General features: G+C 38.4%; 1 protein-coding gene across 2 annotated transcripts in view; it reads right to left on the reverse strand.

Annotated features, from left to right (window-relative positions):
- The window catches only part of arfgef3 (ARFGEF family member 3), a 94,103-nt gene that overhangs the window by 38,237 nt on the left and 31,206 nt on the right, over window positions 1-24,660 (reverse strand). For both annotated transcript variants that reach the window (XM_062978251.1, XM_062978252.1), the window contains exons 5-21: window positions 20,765-20,833; window positions 19,813-19,935; window positions 19,297-19,339; window positions 18,571-18,649; window positions 15,252-15,356; window positions 14,509-14,824; window positions 13,044-13,156; window positions 11,552-12,462; window positions 9,369-9,535; window positions 8,582-8,747; window positions 7,622-7,729; window positions 5,285-5,500; window positions 5,015-5,125; window positions 4,019-4,169; window positions 2,036-2,350; window positions 1,656-1,789; window positions 1,083-1,228 (exon numbers count right to left, since the gene is read on the reverse strand). In XM_062978251.1, coding sequence (XP_062834321.1) covers window positions 1,083-1,228; window positions 1,656-1,789; window positions 2,036-2,350; window positions 4,019-4,169; window positions 5,015-5,125; window positions 5,285-5,500; window positions 7,622-7,729; window positions 8,582-8,747; window positions 9,369-9,535; window positions 11,552-12,462; window positions 13,044-13,156; window positions 14,509-14,824; window positions 15,252-15,356; window positions 18,571-18,649; window positions 19,297-19,339; window positions 19,813-19,935; window positions 20,765-20,833 — 3,273 coding nt within the window. The remainder of the gene's footprint in view (window positions 1-1,082; window positions 1,229-1,655; window positions 1,790-2,035; window positions 2,351-4,018; window positions 4,170-5,014; window positions 5,126-5,284; window positions 5,501-7,621; window positions 7,730-8,581; window positions 8,748-9,368; window positions 9,536-11,551; window positions 12,463-13,043; window positions 13,157-14,508; window positions 14,825-15,251; window positions 15,357-18,570; window positions 18,650-19,296; window positions 19,340-19,812; window positions 19,936-20,764; window positions 20,834-24,660) is intronic.

Genomic DNA, 24,660 nt, shown 5'->3' on the forward strand with positions numbered 1-24,660 from the left:
CAATGGGTCTGAGTGGGATGGAGTCCTTGTGGATTTTTGGGAGTCCGTAAAGCCTGGGTGGGAGGGTTTCTGATTTGCACAGCTGTTGCCGTATGTCGAAGTTAATGGAGGAGTTCTTGATCAAAATGTTAGTTTTTTTGGTGATTTTGCTAGTTGGGTCTTGTTTTAGTTTCTTGTATATTGTGGGATCCAGAAGTTGTTATATTTTTTCTTTGTACTGTTCTATTTCCATGAGTACCGTGGCATTCCCCTTGTCAGCTGGGAGAATGATGATATCTGAATCTGAGTTGAGATCTTTGATGGCCTGTAATTCTTTCCTCGTTATGTTGCTGGGGGGAAGTTTTGCCTTTCTCAGGATCCTTGCTGTTTCCATTCTTACCTCCTCCGCTTCTTCCTCAGGGAGCCGGTAAATTGCTGATTCGACATTAGCAATGATGTTTTCTACTGGGATCCTGGTGGTGGTGATTGCAAAATTTCCTCCTTTTTCTAGAATGGATACTTGGTCTTCAGTGAGTTGTCTGTCAGTCAGGTTGATGGTGGTCCGTGACTTATCCAGTTTTGGTTTTGGCTGTTGCTTACAGCATTTGTCGAATTTTTGTTTTTGTCTTTTGGTGTGGAGAACAGAACAGTCCTTAAACTGTGGTTGTCTCTATGTCTTCTGGATTTCAATTCACAACAGCACCAACAAGCGTGACCAATAGTCAGGAGCTACATTTCAATACTTTAGGAGGTCACCAGCATAGTAAAAGCTGCTTTAAAGTATAATTTTTCATATAGTTTTTCATTCACTTGTACATAGTTATTAAAGCACTCTTAGATTATCCTCTGCCACCTGAATTTATACATATGATATTTCTTTCCTACCTTCTAGCTAACTGCTTTATATTTTTAAGTGCATGCTTCCATTTGTTTTAATATTCTGAACAGTTTAATTCTCCTTTAATGTTCACCTTTTGTATGCTTTTAATGGCATTGCACTTGCTTTAAATTATAAGTAAGTGGCCTTGAACCCCAATTTTTGGGAAAGGTGAGATAAAAATACAGACAACAGCAGCAACCACCACCACCCCTCTTTCTCTCACTTCGACCAGATGAGGTGCCACCAGGTTCCAGCAGCGCATGAGATGAAGCAAAGGCCGAGATTTGCTCCTGACAATTCGAAGCATAGCTCCTCCTAGGCGGAACAAGTGGAGGGCACTTTTCCTGTCTTGGGTGGATTTTACTTCTCCTATTAGGGAAGAAAACAAGCAGAATGTCTGTCAATATCAAGAAAGCTTGGGTAACTGTGAGCAGGGAACTATTTTTGTCTTTGTGCCCCTGGCAAGCCACCCCAGCACTGTCTGTAGTTCAGTCTTAGGCCACAAATCATTCTCGGCAGTGTGTGTGTGTGTGTGTGTGGGGGGGGGGATGGGGGGCTAGAGCAGTTTGGGGCTTGTTGAGGATGGGAGGAAAATCTAATCCTATCACATCATTTTTGAGCTATTTGCACTATGTAAGGTAAAGATGTTCTGAAGGGTTTAAGGAAGCCTGTAAAAAGGAGGCATTGGAGCACATGAACCCCACCAGCTATACTCTCACTTATCCATTATGAATGAAATCTGAGTTCTCACTTAACTCTTTTTCATGTCATACCTTTTTTTGTTTTGGAAGCTTACCTGGCATTGCCAAGGAGTAATCAACAGTGTCAGTAACAGAGTGAAAGAGCTGGGACTGAGATGCTTTCTTCAGCTGATACAGGAAACCTCCCAGTGCCATCAGATTCAGCTTGTCAACAGCTTCTTCAAACAATCTTTAGGTAAAGAGGTAGAACATATAATTTTGCCTGATCAAGTCTTGCTTTTAAAATAAGTAGCTAATTATCATTGTGTAGGAAGGAGGCACCAATGAGATAAAACTAACACTCTGGGAAAAGCAGTATCTTTTGTGGTCAGCTTCCACCAGAAATTAACAACCATATGGTTAATTTCTGATGGAAGCTGGCCACAGACTTACTGAAGCAATGTCATGGAAATTGTAAAGGTGTTGATGCCCTTACCTGTCAGCTTGGGTTGAGAGGGTGAGGATGGCCTTAGCAGCACTGCTTCCGCCCATCAGACTCCCTCCGCGGAAATCAAAAGTTCTTCCTTTGCTGCCCTCTTTGATGAGCTCCTGAATGGAAACTGGCTGGATGACGGGAGTGTTCCTCAGAGTTGGCTCTTCCTCTTCAGTCAATTCCTGGGAAGAGTCCATAGGTGGACCATCTACCTGTGGCCCACTAGTAGACTGTTGTGCCTGTGTAATGGTTACAGGAGCCTGAGATGTGCCATCACTGAAATGGACATGTTCCAGAGTGCTGATGTACTCACAAACTCTGAAAATCAGAACAATAAAATCAGCCATGAAAAAGAAGGGAATTCTCCCAGTTTATTCACTGTATATCTTTGTTGACTTGATACAAAACATGTTTTTTTTACAGATGCTCTATATAGAGGATTGGCATTCAAAATATATATAGAATTTAGGATTTTTCAAATTGCCAAAATTGCAAAGGCTTTTATTTCTAGCTGCCACCAAAAATATGGAGGATTCGACTCACTACCTCTACTAATCCTGCCACCAATGTTATATTCAGGAACCTCCTCTGTAATTAGGATATTGAGAGAGTCACATGAGACACTGTGAGGAAAACAAGAAGTTGTTTGTTTGTTTTGTATTTGAGCAGTAAAGAAGTGTAGCAGTTTCAAGAACAGTAAAGATGCGTATTGGTTCCAATAACAAGTTAGGCTTTTCTCTTATAAAGGATGGTTCTAAAACTTGAATACTGTGGAAGTTGTTTCTTCACCAAAGAAACACAAACAGGACCATTTAAACTTTTACATCCACTTCTCAAGGGATTTAACAGCAACACTCTAGACGATAGAGTCACAATATAGCTCTCAGCCCTTCCTTTCCTGAAGGCCTTTAACTATATTTCTCAAAGAGGCTTCCTTTTCAAAACACAGTTCCCAAAACTATATCTCTATATTTACATTTCAAACTCTAACCCCCAACTGAAAAAGAATTCTTTGGCTGCCTAGCTCCAACTGTCACTTTGGCTCTGCTCATCTCCAGTTGCTAAGCAACTTCTCATTTGCATCAGCCAATCAGACTGCACCCACTGCAATGGCTGCTCAATCTCTCCTCCCCCTGCTCTGCTGAGTTTCTGCAAGCAAGGCTTGCAAAATGGCCGCACACCAGCCCTGCAAAGTAGGTCACTCACCAACCCTGTAAGGTAGGCAAGATCTGTTACACTCTACAGTAATCTTAAAGCTGCTGGAATAAAAAGCTGATTGGCAAGCAGACCATAATTGTGGTGAATAATACAATTACAAACACTGAACACTAGCATCAGATATACTTGCAGGTAAGAATCATATTAACAGGGAAAATAATATTTCCTCTGTTGCTGTTACATAGTTTCTTAACCCTCTGTGCATTATTTTCAGGAGTTGGATAAAATTGCCAAAGGAAGAAAAGGGTCAACATTGTTTATCTACACACCTAAATCTGCATCCAATATATGTATATGTGAGTGGCCTCCCATACCGACAACTCTCATCTCTCACACACTCTTCTCTTTGTTTCTTTGCTATATTATAATACTGTATTTTCTCAGTTATTTCAAGTGCTGCAAGGCTCTTTCAGTCAGTTCAGGTATCTGACCTTTAAGGTGGATTTGGAGCAGGGAGAAGGAGTCCGATCAGGAGACAGATAATAATTTTGTTATAGCAACATCTATGTAAGATCTCAGTAATATTTATTTGATATTCACTTATTTTCATGTTCTTACCTAGCAGAAAAAGCATTGCAAGAGTTCTTGATTGTGAGGACAACGAATACAAAAATGTACACCTTTCATGGAATCAACAAAGGTAAAACGAAAACATTGGATCAGGCAATTTGCAATCAAAAGAATCTCCTCAGTTTCAAGAAATGCAGCTCATGAAAACAAGCTCACTTGGCTCAAACTGAAAATGAACACATATTTCTATCTTCATACCTAAAGACGTGTGGCCAGCAGTCTTGATTGTGGCTTCCCATCTCCAGTCCCACACTGAGAATGGCATCCATGCACAAAACATGAGCTGTGTGTAGGCAGACACCTTGCACTTTCCCCATCTGCTCCAGTTTTTGCTCCATTTTCTGTTTTACTGTACCATTATAAATATTAGATAGAAAGAATCTCTTGTTATTGCTCAAAAAATACACTCAAGGCCTTCAGTGTTGGTGACAACATATAAATACTTCTGACTATTAGCACTGAGACTCCCTTTCACCCCTTCCCCTAAAAGGCTGGGCAAGCCTAATGGATGTAGCAGTCTACTTGTTCAATCAAGGCTGTCAAGGTATGAGGGTAGAAATGAAACAACTCACGGCGTCTTACACCATAACCAGTTGTAGCACACTTCCTTACTTGGGGGTTTAGAGATGACTCCATCCTGAATGCCCAAAATAGCTGGACTGGGAGCTCTGTGAATTGTAGTCCAAAAAGGTAACTTTCGGAAGTCCTGAATAAGTGCATGCAAGATTGCTATCCTTGTTTTTTATCTGATAGTGCCTTTTCTTTCTCCAGTCCTATAAAGGTGTAATTTCTTTGACAAGAACACCATTATTTTCAATAGTTGTGATGTGTCTTCAAGTCAACTCTGATGTATGGCAATGTATCTTAAGGTTTTCTCTGCAAGATTTGTTCAGAGAAAGTTTGCCATTGCTTGCCTTTCAGGCTGGCTAAGTATGACTTTCCCAGTGTCCTCCAGTGTGGCTTTTCATGGCTGAGTAAGGATTTGAACCCTGGTCTTCCAGGCCAACACTCATACTACTACAGTATGTGGGCTCTGCACTGGTTCACAGAAAGTTTGGTCATACACAGGCCCAAAGCTAATAATTTTTATGAGGATCCTAAGTAGTTATTATACAGACCTAGCTAGGTAACCCAACACAGCACTTATAGTCAGTGTTTAGCAATAAAATAAAGAGATGTATTGTTGGATTATACCTTGAGCTATGGCATCACTGGGCTCTTGGGTCTCCTTTTCCTCTTTCTCCTCTTGAACACATGAAGCTGCAGCCATCTGAGCAAGGGCAGATGCACAATTGGCAGCAACTCCTATAAGAAGAAACAAGTCACCTTTGTTGTTGTTTTAAGGCAGAATTTTCATTAATCTCACTAGCTAAATTTTTGGCAGTATGTAGGGAAATCCTCATTGTTATTATAATCAGACAAATTCATCTAGAAATGCAGCCTATCTTGATAAATGCAGAGTACCTAAAGCACAGCTAAGCCGGGCTGCCTTCCTCAATCCATCCAGACTCATGCAGATGGCGTCCTTCTCCTTTTGGTTCTGTTCCTTGACTCCTTCGGCTCCAAGAATGAATGCTAACCCTTTGGAGCTCCCTGCCATGCGGCCAGTCAGAGGTGTTGACAATGTATCAATCAAATTCTTCCAACAACCAATAAGCAGGTATCGGGCAAAGGACATGCCTGAAGCAACAGAAAGGGGAAACAGGTGTTGTTTCTTTGAGTCATAGGACTTACATACAAACAACTCTTCTGCGTCACCACGGGCTAGAACCTGTAAAGCCTTGTGAAGCTTAAGTCCAGACTATCTGACAGAGTGCAATTATCCAAATGGGCTCATCTGGGCCCAGACACCCTTTCTTAGTACCACCATCTTTAAGGGCATGGCTGGTGAGGTCATCCCATAGGACATGCTTGGAAGCTGCCCCTAGGATTCTTCCCTAGAGAAGCCAGAATGAGCTTCTTTCAATCAGTAGTTTTTTTTTTATTCCAACAGGATTTTGAAATTGAGAAAAGGTAGCTGGAGACACTCCTGGGTCCTGCCACAACTACTTATCTCAAGGCACCCTTCAACTGAAAATATGTTTTTATTTATAAATGTGCTCAGCATTGAATGTTCACCATTTTTTGTTGGAATCCACCCTGAGTACCCTTGGGGAGATATAAATAAAGTTTATTATTATTATCTTCCTATGCTTGATCTCCAGAAACTCATGGTCCCTACATATTCACACTTGTGACACTATTGCCATAATTGCTCCGAGTCTTGTTTTACTGGGTAGCAGCCACTTGTTGTGACTTAGCCTTTGCCTTTGTGTGTCTCTGATGTGCCTTTGTGTGATTCTGATGAGGATTCTGGATTATATGTGCATAATGATGGGATTCAGCAGATTCAGGATGAATTTGAAGATGACTCTGATGTTGGGAATTATAGGATCCAGGTGCAGGGTGTTCCTGCTGTGGGAAATGAAGAGCAGGGAGTTGTTTCCATGGGAAGAAATGATGTTGTTGTTTCTGATGTTTCTAATGACCGATTTCAGGTGCAGGAAGCAGAAAGGGAGGGTAGCTCTTTGCCTCCGCTTGATAACACTAAGGAGCTCAGTGGCCTTGACTCTGAGGCCGCGTCTCTCAATCTCGATCGGGCTACGAGACTGGAATTTAGAGGGTTGCGTAGAAGTCTTCGAATAGCTAATAAACGGGAGGTCAAAGGGCAAAGGAATGCCTTTATGACATGCTTTTAAAACAGTCTGCTGAAAGGGAGATCTCTGTCAATGCAATTTCATCGCTTGTTCAAGAAGCAAGTCTGCTTTCCTGTACCAAGTTTGCTTTCCTGGATTTTCATGTGGATATATTCTGGTTGCTGGGACTTTTGACTTCTATGAAAAGGACCTTGTTTCATGCTCTATGTTTCTATGAACTTATTGCTTACAGCCTTGTTTTGTACCTATCTTTTGGAACTGAACTTTTGCCCTTTTATGAACTATATTTTGCTTATTTTCTAAATAAACTACAAAGACTACTTTCTGTGTGTGGCTTGGTGTCTTTAGCAAGGTGAAGCTAACCTGAGGTGCGACACCACTGCAAGTGACAGAGGTCTACTCTCTTATTGACAAAGGCATAACATACCCTCTCCTTCCAGAACCAGGATCTCTGCTTTCCTCCTAATATTAGAGATTGGTTTGGGGGTTGGTGGATAGAAATACTCAATGGGTGTATAGACCTCAATTGCTCACAGTGGCTGTTGCCTGCTATAGTTAGTTAAACATAACTATGTTTAAGTGTGCTTCACATATTGCACCTATTCTACTATGAGGAAAGGGCTGGATGTGTTATCACTCATTATCTTACTTGCCAGCACCTTTGGTATAGTGGACGCATTGACTGCAAAGATAGATTTTGTGGGGGCATTTTGTCACTGCAATAATGGAATGACTGTAACTGTGAATTTGAATATTAAAACATCGTGAGTCTTTCCCCCTGCATATCCTGACTTTCCCCTGCATCTGTGGCTGGCATTTTCAGAGGATCCTCTGAAGATGCCAGCCACAGATGCAGGTAAAACGTCAGGAGAAAATGCTACTAGAACATGGCCATACAGCCCAGAAACCACACAATACCCTAGTGATTCTAGCCGTGAAAGCCTTTGACAGTATATTAATTTGTATAATTACAGTCTTGTCAAGTCTGGCCTATGACATAATTACTGGACAGGATGCCAGTCAAAAACATTAAGGTGGAAAAAATAGAACATAGCAAATCTATGTAAACATGTGAATGACATGCCACATCATGCCGTTTTTGTACCTGCCACAACAGCATCATCTGGTTTCCAGTTCTGAGTGAGAGGAGAGTGTGTGGATGCAGAAGCCATCAACTGCCCACCTATTGAACTGCTCCCCAAACCATCAATGTCTGCAAAAGAAAAGTGACAACTGTTACATTAAAAAAGGATGTAGTGGTTTATTCCTAAAAGCATGCTTTGTCTCATTCTGTCTCAGCACACAATGACTTGCGGCTGAATATATGAAAACTGTCCATTTGATAACTATCATGTGAGACCATGCAAGGTGTGAAAACTCTGTCTGTGGTATTTGATTGCTGTGTAACAGCAATCTGGCAAATTCCAGCAAACTGGATACATCTTGGTTGTTTTCTATCTTGTTTTTTCAGCACATTAAGTGGCTAGTGGAAATTACCAGAAGCAAAATACAAGTGAACAATACAATGAAGCACAATAGAAATGGCAATTTAAAACAAATGAATTCTAACTTGTTAAAAAGCCAGTTGGATTTTTTAAAAGACCTTACTCAGCACCTAAAGGAGTTAAAAAGTTGTCAGAACTAATTAATGGATTGGAGAATGGAAAGACTGCAAACCACCACATAATAGCCCCCCCTCTCTCTCCCCTCCCTCCCCCGCCCCCTCTGTCTCTGTCTCTCTCTCCTTGGTCCCCAGCCATTTTAGTGCAGTTGTGTTCTCCAGATGTCAGTTGGTAGGATGGCTTCAGTGCACAGGCTATAAATATGTAACCAGGAATCCAGAGACTGGGTTATATCTTTATATAACTAAACACATGGTTCCAACCAGTACCTTGCACTCATTTAAATACTACTTAGAATAATCAAAAGTTGTAACCTAAAGGTGGTTTTAAATTAAGTAATTTTGCTGACAACAGAGCAAAACGCATCATCCTGTGCCCTAGTAAATTGCCTTTAGCTGATATTGTACACTAATATCTAATGACTACACCAGCGTTTTACCCACCAGTTAACATGGTGATGAGCGGAAGGCTGTGCTCTTCAGGGCTTCCCCAGTATCCAGCCTCTCCAAGAAGATTTCTCTCCAGTACTTGATGGTAAAGCTCTTCAACCCAGGCCTGAGAAAATACCATCAATACTCCACTGGACTGGACCTGCTTCATAAATTCCTTCTGCAGAGTGAAAGATCACAGTGGAATTAGCCCAGTGCAGCTACACAAATTACTTTCCCTCAGAAATGCCTAAGCTTAGCAATATGACATTGATCAGGAGACATCAACATGGTTTTATGGCTTATATGTCTGTTTTATTGTAAGCCGCCCTGAGTCCCCTGTTGGGTGAGAAGGGCGGGATATAAATATTGTAATAAATAAATAAATAAATATCATGCTTCCCTCCCTCTGTGATGTCATCCAGATATAACATGCTATCACAGTGCAACGTAACACTGGTGTGTCCATATGCCTTGGACCTATATGCCTCTCTCCCCACTTGTACAGTATGATTTCTTAATGTGTTTTTGCAGTTTTAGCAAACCACAATTTGAAGTTTTGGCCAGATTTAACAAACTGCCATTTATGCAAACCAGGGAGTGATGAACGCCTTGGATTTTCTTCTCGGCTCCGTTAATATAAAACAAGGCATAATATTCACCACAAATCCAGACCAATTGTTTTCATCAATTTTCATGGATTGACGTTCCTTGCACTATTCATGGATTGACATTCTTTACAATATGATACCTTCAAAGGATCTAGCATTACAGTTCTCATCTGTATTATATATTGACTCACCATTAACATAGGTGACTGGGCAGGCTTCTTTCTATAGTAATCTGCATTGGACAGCTTCAGGTTCAGCAGAAGAATGTAGTGAGAGACCATATAGAGACTATCTGCATTCATCAGTGTCTGGAACGTGAAACTGGCATTCCCATCAAAACCTGGCGAGTGCATCATACCTAACAAAGAGGGAGAGGGAGAAGAGATGCTCTGTTTCAGAAATCACATTTTAAGGAGCCAAGCTATTTATTCCTCATAATAAAATTACAAATATGTTTAGGCAACACATAATTGTTTTGCTAATTCAGGCTGTTCTACTTAAACAGAGATAGGTGTCAATGTTAGCAATACGCTGAATGACTGTTATAAGTAGATAGATATGCTTTGGAGAAGAACTGATGATTTCTTGGTGATTTAGGTCAGTCAGTAAATTGGTCCATACTTCTTTTTTACCTTCTCGACCTACTCCAAAACATATATTCATCATCTATAAAAAGGGAGGACATGGGTACAGAAAAGCAAAATAAATAGATCTACAAAATAAATAGAGAAGACATGATGCTCATGCATAAATATGTGAGGGGAAGTCATAGAGAGGAGGGAGCAAGCTTGTTTTCTGCTGCCCTGGAGACTAGGACACAGAACAACGGCTTCAAATTACAGGAAAGGAGATTCCACCAGAACATTAGGAAGAACTTCCTCACTGTGAGAGCTGTTCAGCAGTGGAACTCTCTACCCATTTTCACAAGTATATCTGGTCATTGCCTCCAGGCTCTGGAACTCCTTTCCTATTCCCCATCTCCATGCATGAGATCTATAGGCTAGTAAAGGCTTTGGAGGAGGAATTCTTCATGAAAGGCCCTTAGTAATGTCCTGAATTGTCTATATTTAATTCATTTTCTTTATAGTACACATGATTTTAATTCTATGGAAAGCTTAAATATAGTTTAACTTATTATAATGTGTACAGCTGTTATATCTTTTAACACTTAACAATAGCAACAAGAACACTAGGAAAATGAGACCAAAAGCCATATAGTTTGATTCTCTCTTCTGCACTGGTGCACACTAATTGAAAATGTTTGAAGTTACACTAAGCAGAAGGGATTTTTCACATTGGTGATGACATGGTTTTACAAAGAACCAGTTCAGAACATATGGGGAGAATCTCCAAATATCCTAAGGGCATAATTTTGCATACAAAGCAATTTACCATATTAATGTGCACAACTAATTGGCAGTGTATGGGAACATCTGGTTTCAAAAGTATGATTAACTAAGCATGAAAATCCAGCTTTAATCTGAGCATTGAAGTGTATTGAAATATTTGGACCTTTGGGTGATGCAATAATTAACTCTAAAAATGGATTAGCATTTGAAATTTCCAAATCCCATTGAAATCCATGTGTGTATCTTTTATCAACATCTTATCACTAAGATACTATGCTGGCTAAACAATATGCTAACTGTGAACACCCCCTCCCCCCATCAATTTTGGAATGTACACGGAAAATCTATGCCAGAATGTGGAGAATAAATGATTACATTTTAAAGGACCTCAAAATTAAAGAAAAAAAAATAGATTGTGAATACAAAATTATTTAAAGAGAACCCAAATGACTGTTTGGGATGCAGGGAAAGCAGTAATAAGAGGCTTACTAATTCAACAAAACACTTTCTGGTTTAAAGGGAAAAACAAACTACAGCTAGAAATTTTATTCAAGATTAGAGATAAAGAAAAAAAATTAGAGTATCATAAATCAGATAAAAGTAAAATACAACAAGAACTGATTAATTTACAATAGCAAATTCATTTAACTTGGATGGGGAGAATAGCGGTGATAAAAATGCTTCCTCTGGAAGCAATGTTAAATCCAATTTTTAACGAGGAAATGATGCTTTCTAAAAAGTTCACAATGGCTCAAATTTCAAATGTAATATTTTCCACACAAACTCTTTCTATGGAAAAAATGAGCATGCTTGCCTCCCGCATTCCACAGAATGAATTCATAAGGCTGGAACACAGGACATAGATAATCTCAAATGTCTCAAAACTATTGGTTTTGTAGACAATATTCTAATTAAAATGCTCAACAAATAATATTCCATATGGTATATTTTAAAATACATATCCATAAAATACATAAAATACATTATTTAATATTGGCTGTGAATCAAATGATCTGATCACAAACCTGAGCAAAAAGTTGAGGCAAAGTTCTGGAGGGCCAAATCAACATCTTCTACTTTTGGCAGTGCTATAAGTCGAGGGAGAAGAGTTTCGAGGGACTGGATAAACAGCCTGGCACTGTGCTGATCAGCTTCTTGGTTCTTCAACAGCTTCAAGGAAAGGGCTGCAGTCCGCAAAGACTTGTGACCAGGGCAGTCTCTTGGTGTCTGTTCTTCATCAGCCAAGGAGCAGTTATCTGAACCTATGTCTGAAACATCTGATCTTCCAGAATCTTTTTCTGCTGCCATGGAATATTGATCACATGAGTCAAATTCGGTCCTTGAAAGATCCTGGTCATCAATGCTGAAATTACTCTCACTATACCTGGATCCACAAGAGCGCGCCCGACAATCAACTGAAAGGAAATTAGTTATATCTGGATAAACCATTGTATGGCTCCGTTGAACAACATCTGGTTGGTCAATAGTTTCTGATTCTGGCTCTTTGTAATGGATTTCTCTCACAGCTTGTCCAGCTGGTGATTGAAGAGAATTTTTACGAATGTCAGAACGATCTTCTGGAGTGGTCTGTCCCAATTCCCCTTCTAGGGTTGTCTGACCTGTGTCTGTGGTGACGCTAATGCTAATATCAGGACTTTTTTCATTGCCTGCTTCCCAGGGAGTATGTTCAGAGGAGAGGATACGTCTTTGCCATCTAAAATCAGCATCATTGATCTCCATGGAATCCCGACTTGTCTCGGCCCCATCTTTTAACTCATCCAAGCGCCGGAGAAGTAAATGGACCTGCTCCTCATCCAGGCCTTTCCCTTGACTTAGCTCATCCAGAGTCCCAAGCAAGGCACAGACACCTGAGACGGAGGCATAGCATGCTTCAATCCCACCTTTAATGCAAGCTTCTGTCATTCCATCCAGGATACTGCAAATTTTTAAAAAAGCCACACTTTATTTCTAATTTTGGGGCAAGTACTATATCTAAACTTGTTCGGGTACAATTAATAAAAGAGGCAGAAATCTTTGTAAAAAGATGTCCTGCTGACTGGGGGATTACAATACATTTTCCCAATGTCTGATTATTCTTTTTATTTTTTATTTTTATTGAATTTTATAATCATAACAGTAATACTTCCCTTTCTTTAACATTTGCCTTCCAAAGCTTCCTTTATTTTTTCCCTCCCCCCTCTCTACCTCCCTCTCCCTCCCTCCCTCCCTCCTCAACCACAGTATATTTCTACTACTCTTGTAGGTCCAGCCACTGGTAAAGTCTCTGTATTTTTTCTTTGATGTCTGACTATTCTATCGTATTCATAAACCTTTTTCTCCTGGTTTGTTAATACCAATGTGAACAATATTCAACTAAATGCACCCATGATATTTTGTAAAGAAAAATAATGACAAGAGGAAAACATGCCTTCTTGGATGGTCTTTAAACAAAAGAGTAGCAATCACCCAAAGTGGGCATTAAAATATTCATGGCAAATATAAAGAAATAAAGCATACAGTTTGAGAAGATCCAGATGGGACTTTCTTTTTGAAATGGACCTCTTTCTAGATTCTGGTTCAGTGGAGCAGGGGCCAGCCAAATCACAGAGTCGCTTAGGACTGCCGAGTATCTAAAAATACAGTTCAACTTTGTATGAAGTTAAGAAAAAACTTCATGAAGTTTAAATACATAGAGAATTCTGGAAACATCTTTATTACTTCAGTAGAATTATCTGCTCAGAAACTCAGTGAACCAACTGGTAACATGCCTTCTGATGTAAAACAGCTTCCAATGAAATCTACATTGTGAATACAAGACTACATTTGCATGCCCATTTGAGCTTTAAGAGGGATTTGTGTTGAGGATAGAGTATTAGTCTAAAGAGTTTACCACATGATGAAAACAAACTGCAATAACAGCAGGACAACAGTGTGGTTGGCTGCAAATTATAACATGACCTCACTCCCTTCCCACCACTCTCTTGGTGGGAAACAGCATGGAAAGCATTTCTTTTACATATACAAACCATCTGTTAAAAATTTCTTTTATAAATGAAATACTTTCCAATGATCTCCCCTGGGAAAGCAACAAAAGAGCAATGACTCCATGTGATAACTCCCACTATTATCCAGCTGTAATTGCGATTTGCCTGCCTTGTATGATACATTCCTAAGGCCTGGGAAGCCTAGATTCCATTTTCTGCTTGACTATAAGCTTCAATTAGTTAGTCATTCTCTCTCAACCTAACTACTTTACAGGGTTGCAGTGAGAATAAAAATGGAAAAGAGGCCCATATATGCTATCTTGAGGTCCTTAAGGGAATGGAAGGATCGTTCTCAATATGCAGGTGAACAAGGTTGAACTAACAGTGAAATCCAATTGTATATGGCTTATTCATATGCTGTGTGGGCTTGAGCTCACAAAGGGGATTGTGTTGAACCATTTAAAATACATTTTCAAACTTTTTTAAAAACTTGTTTCACAGCAGCAAGAAAGACAGTGTAGTATGTGACAAATATATGAACCGTAGCAATTATTAATTCTATAATGAACAAGCAGTTTGCAGTTTGGGACGTAACTGCCCTTTGCCAAAAGAGATCTGACAGATAAATGAGCTGTCAGAATTTAAAACACAAGTAAAGACCCATTTCTTCCAGCAGGCCTACCCAGTCAACTTTGAACCACGAGTTTTGGATTTCCATTCAATTGCTGCTGTATTTTGTTTGATCTTTGTCCCATGTGTTTTGGTGTATGGTGTATTTTGATATACACAACTTTTTGTATGTATTTTCTGTTGATGTGTTTTGGCTGTGTTATATACAACCTTGAGCCATGAGGAGAGGCAGGTGACAAATAAAAATTATTATTAGCATTAGCCTTATTATTAACATTAACATTACTGACTTTTCACTAGAGCAAATATGAAAAGCAAAACCAAACCAGGAATTTAAAAAACCCAGAAACCTCTCTCCCATGAGATACCTCTTTCATGATCTTGATAGCCTCCACTCTGTGCTGAGGTGGGGGATAGAGCAGCATGCGGTGGTAAAGAGATTGCAGGACAGGCTTCATGGACTCCACTGATCCCACTAATCGCACAAGTTCTGCTGCGATGTAATAAATGGTCCGGGCTACAGGACTGCTAAGGGTAGGGGCTGTTGAAGAGCAACCTGACCCTCGACCATGATCCGAGACACCTGAGGAAAGTGCATCCGCCTCATGGCAGTGAGCAGAGGTGATGGTTTTGTCATGGACTGGATTTCCCAAGATTACTATGAGGGCTGGGCACAACTGCTTCCTGGAAAATAGAAATGAGTGGAATGAACAAATAGTTAACATAGGTAAAGAATTTTTTTTCTCAAATTGGAGAACATAACAACATATTCTCAGAATGAAAAAGATACCCACTTGAGAAGGGAATAACACATTTGGTTTATTTGGAGGAACCCTACAATATTAATTTTTCAACCATTTTTTGTCATTGCTTTTGCCTGTGTTTCAAACGCAACATTTTAAGGTATGGGCAGGACTCCTAATCTCATCAGTGCATATGAAAATGGAAGCTATAGACTATTGGACATGATGCAGTTTAATACCTGGCAGATCAAATCCTACAAAGAATGAAACCTTTTCCACATTAAAATATTGTAACGGGTCTAAATTATTACAGCTATGCTTCAATGTGAGGAATTAATCCTGTTTTTGTTAAAAGTAGAGTTTCTTACCATATGAGGTCAGTAAATCCTTTGTGGTGGTGCATGGTAGGAGAGGAACTGGTCAACATTGACAGAATGCATTCCAGGTAGAGAAGTTGAAGCTGCTGATTCTCGCTGGCAAATGGAAGGGAAATGTATAATGTTTTATGGTTGGTTCTAAACAGAGGCAATAAAAAGGCAAATTGTCATTCATCCTCTTTCATGGGAAAATGTAAAAGGGTGATTATCAAGAAAATAAAAAGGAAAGCAGTTGAATGCAATCATCCAGAATCCATTTCAACCTAAAGAGAAAGATGGATTTGCTGTGAACATGGAGGCATGAGCGATATGGCATAGCTCACTCATAAAATCCAAATTATGTCAAGCAGTTCACTTTACTTCATTAAAAATTGTATGTTTCTGCAAATGGGTGCCACAGGAGAGAGATATGCATTCCCTCCCGCCCCCCGACATGATCTATTTTAGCCATGACACCAGAATTACATCACTGTGACAGTAAGAAAGGATGGTGACATCTATCATTCAAGAGAATAATCTTGTAAATACTACTCAATGTAATATGGGGAATATGTTGAGAACTACAGTAGAGTCTCACTTATCCAACATTCGCTTATTCAACGTTCTGGATTATCCAATCCAGCCGGCCTCCCGCCTGGATTCACAGCTGTTTCTCTAGACAGCAAGGACTGAACATTTTACAGATTTAATTTCCGACAATGTTGTTACTGTAAGTTCATTTTATCCAATTCTATCTTTATTTGTAGTCAATTTGTTAGTAGCCAAAGTTTTTCTACCCAATGTTTTCAATACATTGCAATGTTTTGGTGCTAAATTCGTAAATACAGTAATTACTACATAACGTTACCATGTATTGAACTGCTTTTTTTGTCAATTTGTTGTAAAACATGACGTTTTGGTGCTTAATTTGTAAAATCATCACGCAATTTGACGTTTAATAAGCTTTTCCTTAATCTCTCCTTATTATCCAACATTTTCGCTTATCCAATGTTCTGCCAGCCCATTTATGTTGGATAAGTGAGACTCTACTGTATATACCATTTAGTGTTAGCAATAACAAACTACTCAGGTTACAACAGCCAGAAATACATATTGTTATTCATTATTAATAATGTCAAAAAGATACTAACAATGCTGTTATAGTAAGAAGGCATATAGATATAAACACTGCTACTGTTAAAAAACATGTTAAATTCAAAATACAAACAGAGACAGTCTGCATGTAATTACAGCTGTGCAAGTAATAATGGTCCCCAAACTTAATAAAGAATACCCTGTTAATAATAATTAGTGGGAATAGTAAACATATGCTTTTACAATACACATAAGCTATGGGTACCCAATTCACCCTTAATTAATTTTTCCATGATGTTCTTCATGTATTGTGGCACAGTACATTGAGAACTAATTCTCTTAAATGAGCTCTAATTGCATGCTGGCTGTGGAAAAATTGTGGCAGAACAAAAAGTACAAATAGCTTGCTAAACATTGTCTCATCACAAAGGAGAAGATTAACTTGATGACAATCGCTTTAATAGCTGCATTGAAAGTAGAAGTAAGAGAACACTTGAAAAATGTTACAGGCTATTCTATTCAAAATGAGGCTGCCCTATTAACAGAAGTAAACACAGAAGAAAAACTACACCATGGAAATATAAGAACAATATTGTTGCTGTTGCTATTTAGAGTAAGTTTAGAAATATATACCTACAACTTCTATTACTCTTCATGGCTGAAATATTTTTGGGCAGTTATGAATGTATAACAAAGAGTTGCTGGTGACTATTTCAGTTTCATAATCCCTATCTAGTCTCTAGTTTAGAGCTACATAAGAACTGTGAAAGTTCTCTAATCTCCACTTAACAGGAAGCAGATCCTGCAAATAACTGGGATCTGTTTCTCTGTCAATTGGGAAGCAGCTGAGTGATATTTCCATCACTATTCCCTGAAACAATCTCTAGCACAAGGTGGCATTGAGACAGGGGTTCTTAATCTGAAGATGATTCACAGGAGGAGGACAGACTCATAAATCTGCACTTAAAATACAATTTTTTGCTCATTATTGTTGCTAACTGCTATCAGAGACCTCCAAGTCACTGTGTCTTCAACAATCCATCTCAGGGCTTGCAAACTCAGGGTACCCATGTCTTCCTTTACTGAGTTTATCCAAAGATGATGATGATGATTTTTCCTATTTCCAGGTTTGGAACAAAAGCTGGTTTGCAACAATTGGTTGTAACAAAGTTTTAGCATACTTAAAAATTTACAGTATACAAAAGTTAAAAAGCATTTAAATTATCAAAAAAACAACAACCTCAAAATCAGTTTAAAACAAACAATTTAAAACACTATCAACAAAAAACATTTTCAGCACATTACACAAGTTTCTCTCCCCCCCCCCCCCCCCACAAAAAAATCATGCGAAATGTTTAGACATTGCTTTAGTTTTAAACTGTATGGTTACACAGAACCCTAGATTGAATGAATAAGTCTAAACCAAGGCTTCTAAAAATTTTCTGCTTGAGAAAGGTTTACATGATCCCAGGCTTAGAGATATATAAACTAGGTATAAAAATCAGCATTTGCAAAGATTGCTAAACAGACTGATTTTCCTTTTTATGTAGTACAGCTGAAGCATCTTCTGCAGAGTTCACTGTAAATGCTGCTTAATAGATTTGTGTCAATGTCTAAAACAGTCACTGGGTGACATTCAATTTTTTTCAGGACACCATTGAGCTAAGGGAATCCCATTTAGGGCCGGTACCCATAGTTTATGAAACAGTGGCCTGAACTATGGAAAGTGCTCATGATATTATCTGTGCTTTTTAAAGATATCTTTTGTATGAACAGAAGTACACATCTCTCATTTTAAACAAAAAACTAAGATTACTGAAATTCTAAAATAGACACATAATGCAGCCAGTAGTAGGCAGTGGCTTCCAGCAGTGGATATGATCAATTGGCTGTAGATTTTATTCCACATGTTAAAGGAGCTATCCAAAGTACTGAAATTATTTTCAACCATTCTCATAGGTCATCTAAAGGTAATAAAAGCTGATTGTATAATATTAATGCTATTTTGATTATGGATGGAACATTGTACTTATATTGCCTATATTAAAATAATAAAAGAATATTTAAAAATAAAGTTTGTTCTAAAACCTGGAGTTGATTCACTGCACCAACTGACAGGGAAGCCAGTAGTTACCACTGAATGTTTCAATACAATACTTTAGGGAGAAATCCTAGCTAGGCACAATGGTTGACTTTCCACTACTCCCATTTATTGGTCAGAAAAACTCAAACTCACCTGATGACCGTCTGAAGCTTTTCACAGAGAACTGTAAAGACTGAGACAACGTCATCACAGAGGGACTCTGTTGTCAAATCTTTAGAAGGGATAAAGAGCATATATTAATAGCAATATGCATACATTGTCCTAACTGTCCACACATTGCTAGAAATTGATATGGAATATGTGCAATTGACAATTGGAATGGCTCTGGATTACTATTTTGGACTGCGTTATTTTTAAATGTTGCCGCTAAGCTGTTTTATCTCCATGTTTTAAATGTAATTGCTTATTTTAATTGACTGTTGTTTTATATGGCATTGAATTGTTTATCTGTAAGGCTGCCTTGAGTCCCCTTTGGAGTGAGAAGGGTGGGGTATAAATTTGGTAAATAAATAAATAAATAAATAACTGCACCTATTATTTGTTCCTGGTTATTCAGTACTGCTTGAACTAGCTTCTTATAATAGGTATACTGTGCCAACATATATTAAGGCTGGAAGTGAGTATAATTTTCTGAGTATTGCAGTGTGGGGTAGAGAACAACATTGTTCATACAGGAATGCTACAATGATGGTCAAAAATGTATTTGTTATTCTAGTCAATCATCAATACAGGATTGAAAAAGCGAAACAGAAGATATGTGAACATTCAAAATACTTGTCAATTTGGCACAGCTGTGATGGAAAGAAAAAGAAACTGGAGGGTGAGAAAGAAGTTACTGAATATGTGTGAAATTGATACCTGGGCTCTTGAATTCCTGAAGAACACCTTGACTCTCGACTATCTGTAAAGAATTTTTTTTTAACAAATGTGATTAGCATTTGTAGAAAGTAAGCAATAGTATTCAAGAAAGGATGCTTCTTTGCTTTGCAGTTAGCAAGTGCATATGTTATCCTAGAAGTTGCTTTTCAAACAGGGAGAACAGAGGTAGTAATTATGTTATTCCTTAGACAAGCAAACCTAGTATCAAGGACAACTTTAAAGCCTACTACGACCCATCTTCGTTTTTAACAGAACAAGAAAGGGTTGCTGGGGCTTATAACTCCCAGAACACACACACACATCCCAGTCTGCGAGACCAGTGCTATACTGGCGAAGGTACTCACGAAACTATAACCCCAAAAAATAATTGGTTATAAACTCCAGTTCTAAGGGGCATTTCAAAGCTTTTTACAGTTCTGATTTTAACCTCTCTAAATTAAACTGAGACAGCAGAACTAGGAAAGACTGATCTATGCATTTTGCCAGCAGACTCACCGTATTTTCCTGTCTTTGTCGTAACTGTAAAGTCAAATCACTTAGCATCTGGCTGAGGGTTGCCCGTACAGCTGTATTAATACTCCGTTGATGATAGCTGGAGACATAGGTCTCAATGCAAACCTGGTTAGAGAGGTGGGTTGGAGTGGACAGAGAAATGACGGCAGAAAGTCATTTTATATTGACAATGACATCAGATCAGTAATATGAGCAACATAAGTATATTGACCAGAAATCAAATGTGGAGTAATTATAGGCAGAAGTCACCATGCTAACTCTCTCAGATCTTTACAATGCAATCTAGGGTCCTTTTGCACTACACAGTTATAGCACTATGATTCCACCTTAACTATCATGGTTGCATCCTATGGAATTAAGGATTTATATTCTGGTGAGGCATCACAACGCTATTATTGAGAATTCCTTTTTTTAACAGTCTTCAAATCTTTTATGCGTAAAATGCAATAAATAGACTGGTATTATTTTGTAGAATTACAGGGGTTATTTCGTAGTAAATAATTTTTATGAAGCATTGAGAATTCTTAAATGTCTTTCCTAGACATGTTCCTAAAGCCAAAAGTCAAGAGGTGGAATAACCTTCAAAGACTTCTTGAAGACCCCAAAGGATTTTGTGGGAAATATCCTTGGTCTATAAAAACATAGTCAGATGCTTCTCTTATCCCCGCCCCCTGTTCTCCACCAGCCATGAAATGGCCATTTGACAAAGTTCAATGCAGATTTGGACAAGATTTTTTTATTATTCATTATCCAATTGAAAAAAATATGTTTCCTGACAGTTCCTAGTGGAAGGAATCATATAGCAGGTTGATTTTGATGTAGTTTTATCTTACTGTTTTAACTCCATAACATGTTCCAAAGCCATTGGGAATTGGATATTTTTATTAAACAGCCTAAGTTTAGCTTCCAGATTAAAAAAAAACAAAGCACTTACCTCAGCAATCTTAAGTATGGAGCTCCCATTCAACTCAAACGTTGGAGTGAATGTTATACACAAAAGTATCTGCAAAGCAAGCAGCAAAAGCTTTAGTCTGATGCCCTTCTGAAACAGATTTTGATGGCATAGGTTGTGAACTTCACCCAGAAACAAATTCAGCAAATACACACACTCAACACATCAAAGAAATAGACCAGAAGATTAAACCCAACCTCTCTTCCCGGGATATTTGAATAGATGAACGCATATAGTGCAGAAGAAAGAACAGAAATAAAAAGGGGGTGCCATTCAAAGATGTCTGAATTGGATACGGCTCTACTAGGATGAGCATCATTAGATCAAGCCTTCCCCTATTTGATGCCACCCAGATGTCCTGCTGGAGATGCTGGCCATTGTTGTCTGGATAGATAATCTAATACATCTGGTGGGGGAGGACTGCATAGAGTTGCAAATTAAGTTCCTTGTGCTTTTTGCAAATATCTGGAAACAATATATATCCTGACAGAGGGGTAGAAATGAATTATAATGGCTTATATTTATATACCATCCTACACTGGGAACACTAGTCTAGATGCCCACCAACTGGAAGCATATTAAGTCAAAAAACAAGCAAAATCACACATACATAGGATATGTCTTTTTACATACCTTCACAGTCCTTGGATGAGAACAAGGAGTCATAAGACCCTCTGGATGTTGCTGAACTACAATTCCCAACATTCTTCACCAACGGCTTTGCTAGAAAGGACTACTGTTAGCTGTTATCCAATAATATCTGGAGGCTGCCTAATTTCCACCCCCGAATTAGAGGAATGAAGACTACTGCAGAATTGGCCTGGATTATATTACTATATTTTCGAGTTATTAAATATATCTACCAAGCCATGAATAAATATGCTCTCAGAAGTATGATTTAAAAAGGAAATTCTGAAATGAGATTTCTGAAAATGTCCTGGAGCACAAAAAGCGATGAATGCCTTTTTTCATAGCAGTATGAAATTACTGTAGTATGAGAATGGTCATATTTCAATAAAACATCAAGCAGAAATGTAAAAAACACTATAAAATCATTCTCTGGATAGGCTGGAAAAGACTTCTTTAAGGCATGAAACAGGAATAAATTTCAATCGCCTCCTTTTGCTGTCATTTTTAGCAATCCTCAGTTTAAACAGAATAATTCTGAAAAGCTAAAATTGTAAAAACAGATGGATGTTATAAATCATGTGACCTAGTCTGTATTCTGAGACTAGTTGAATGCTATCTATTTGGCCATCAACTCCAGTAAAATACATACATATTCTGTGAAATTAATTGCTAAGATCTTCAAACAGAAATTCCTCAATATTATTGATTCCTTGGAGTCATCTAGAAATGTCACGTTTTCAATCACTTTCTTTTAGATATCCAGGGACTGGAAACTGGAAGCTTCAGAAGTCTAGCAGGAATTGCCTGGTGAAACACTATAGCCTACAGCAACAATTAAGTAACACATAAGACAATTCCCAATTCTAGTCTGAGTACCGGATGTCTGTCTGGAAGATTGGGTCGGGGGAGCCACACTCTCTGTGTCAAACTAATTTGCAACATTTCAAAGAGGACTGGGAATCATGAGGCTCTTCAGACCTTGATATTTGATTGTTTTATCAAGCAAGGCCCCATGTAAGCCGCCCCGAGTCCCTTCGGGGAGATGGGGCGGGGTATAAAAATAAAGTTGTTGTTATTATTATTATTATTATTATTATTATTATTATTATTATTATTATTGGTAGACTGCAGCTCCCAGCATTCTTCAGCTATGGGGTCAAGGGCTATTGGGAGAGATAGTCAGACAACATCGGAAGAGTTTACAATCCCACCCCAGATTTAGAATGTGTGCCTTGTTTCAGAGACTAATCAAAATTAATTAAGGCACCAAAGCTGAACATTTCTTAACACAAAGGAACAACATAATTTAATTAAGTTTTCAATCAAAGTGGCTGACTTCTAGTCTAATTTAAGCATTGCTTTTATTGCAGAATGAAGCTAACCGTTTTTTTGATTTTCCCAGCTGCTTCCTTATCCAAAAGCTAATTCTCTTAGATTTTTTCAAAACTGTTTCTTACTTTCTGTTAGTTCCCTAGAATTGGGAAACTAACAGTATTTAAATGAACAACAAGGATATTCTCTAAGAAGTCCCAGTTTTGAGCTACAATTAGAATACCAATGCTTTCTCCTGCATCATCTCAAATGACTTTGTTGATTCTATTGCTTTATCCTGCATATACTAGGAGAAACCATACAGCTCATTCCACTTCACCCAGAAGTATCCCCTCATCTATAATATCATTATTTTATGCTCATTACAACCACATAAAGCAACAAGCTATTTACCAAAAGTCAATAAGCTGCTTCTATGGAGCTCTTATTTGATGCTGTTGCAGATAATTAAGAGTTTAATTACTATTGAACAGAGTACAAAGATTCAATGATTGGATTGCAGAATTGCCTTTGATTGTTGAAATCATGCTTATAATTTCATTCATCTCTCTCTCTTTTGGCTTTGGGAGGATATAACAGCAAAAGAAATACAGAAAAACATTTATAGCTCTGGAGGTATTGTTGTGTACAGTGTTCCCTCACTTATCACTGGGGTTAGGTTTCAGGACCACCCGCAATAAGTGAAAATCTGCGAAGTAGGGATGCTATATCTATTTTAATATTTATACATTGTTTTAGTAGTTATACACTATTTTAAGTCTCTATCAACCAATTGTGTGTTGATAAATCGCCCCCATCTCCTCCCGTTGCCACTTGGGTTCCTTTTCTCTCCCTTTGGCTTCTCCTTCCTCCCTTCCTTAGGATGTAAATTGTAATTTTTTATGATTTATAATAGTCTTTTAGAGTTTATTAAAAAACCGCGAAATAGCGAATCCGCAAAAAGTAAACCGCGAAGTAGTGAGGGAACGCTTTATTTCTTTCTCAGTATAAAAAGCATGGTATGTTTAATTATAAAGTGGATAAATATCCACAGAGTTGTAAAAAAAGGTTCTGCCATCACTGGAAACTATTATTCAGAGTGATCAATGCTTCAAGCACTTGAGCAAAGTCTTTTATCAGGAATAGAATAATTGGAAAGTGTGTGACATATGGAATATTTCCTGACAAAGGAATGCATTAATCTGCTGGTCTATGGGATAACTTAACTCAGGAAACTAAGCAAAATGTCTAATTATGTACAACAGACATTGTCATGCTGAAATGAGATATAGGAGAAATATTTAAGAGATTTTTTTAAAATACCTTTGGAAATAAATGTTGAATCCAGAGTTATGATAATTCAAGGACAATATGAACAATGTAGAGTTAGTGTGGAGGGTAGAAGCACAGAAATATAGCCACATTCCTATAACAAAAGTAGGCAGCTCCCCAGCTCCCCATGGGTTAGTGACCAGGGACCAGGCATGTGGGGCATCCAGACAGTATTCCATCAATGGTTTTCATCAGCTAGTGGCACTTTCCTGGAAAGTTATGTTTTATATAAAATTGCTTTTATGGAAAATTATATTCCTGTCCTAGAAGATTATGATCTGGGCAATGTCATTCATCGTCTAGTAACAAGAGATATTACAATGCATTATTCCTGTTCTTAATTTTTCTGATTTCAGTCATATATACAGCAGTTGATTTAGGAGAGTACGAATAGGCTCTTCTCACAGAGAACACATAACAGCTCTACTTCAGGCACATCACTGACCCACAGCAGCAACTTAAAACTGTACTTTTTCCATCTCCAACCAAACAGCAGGAGCCATGGTGGTGCAATGCGTTAAACCCTTGTGCTGGCTGAACTGCTGACCTGAAGGCCGGTGGTTCAACTCCACAAGACGGGGTGAGATCCTGTGATGTCTCATGGG

Source organism: Anolis carolinensis, chromosome 1 (genome assembly GCF_035594765.1).
Source record: "Anolis carolinensis isolate JA03-04 chromosome 1, rAnoCar3.1.pri, whole genome shotgun sequence".
In the NCBI taxonomy this organism is placed as follows: domain Eukaryota; kingdom Metazoa; phylum Chordata; class Lepidosauria; order Squamata; family Dactyloidae; genus Anolis; species Anolis carolinensis.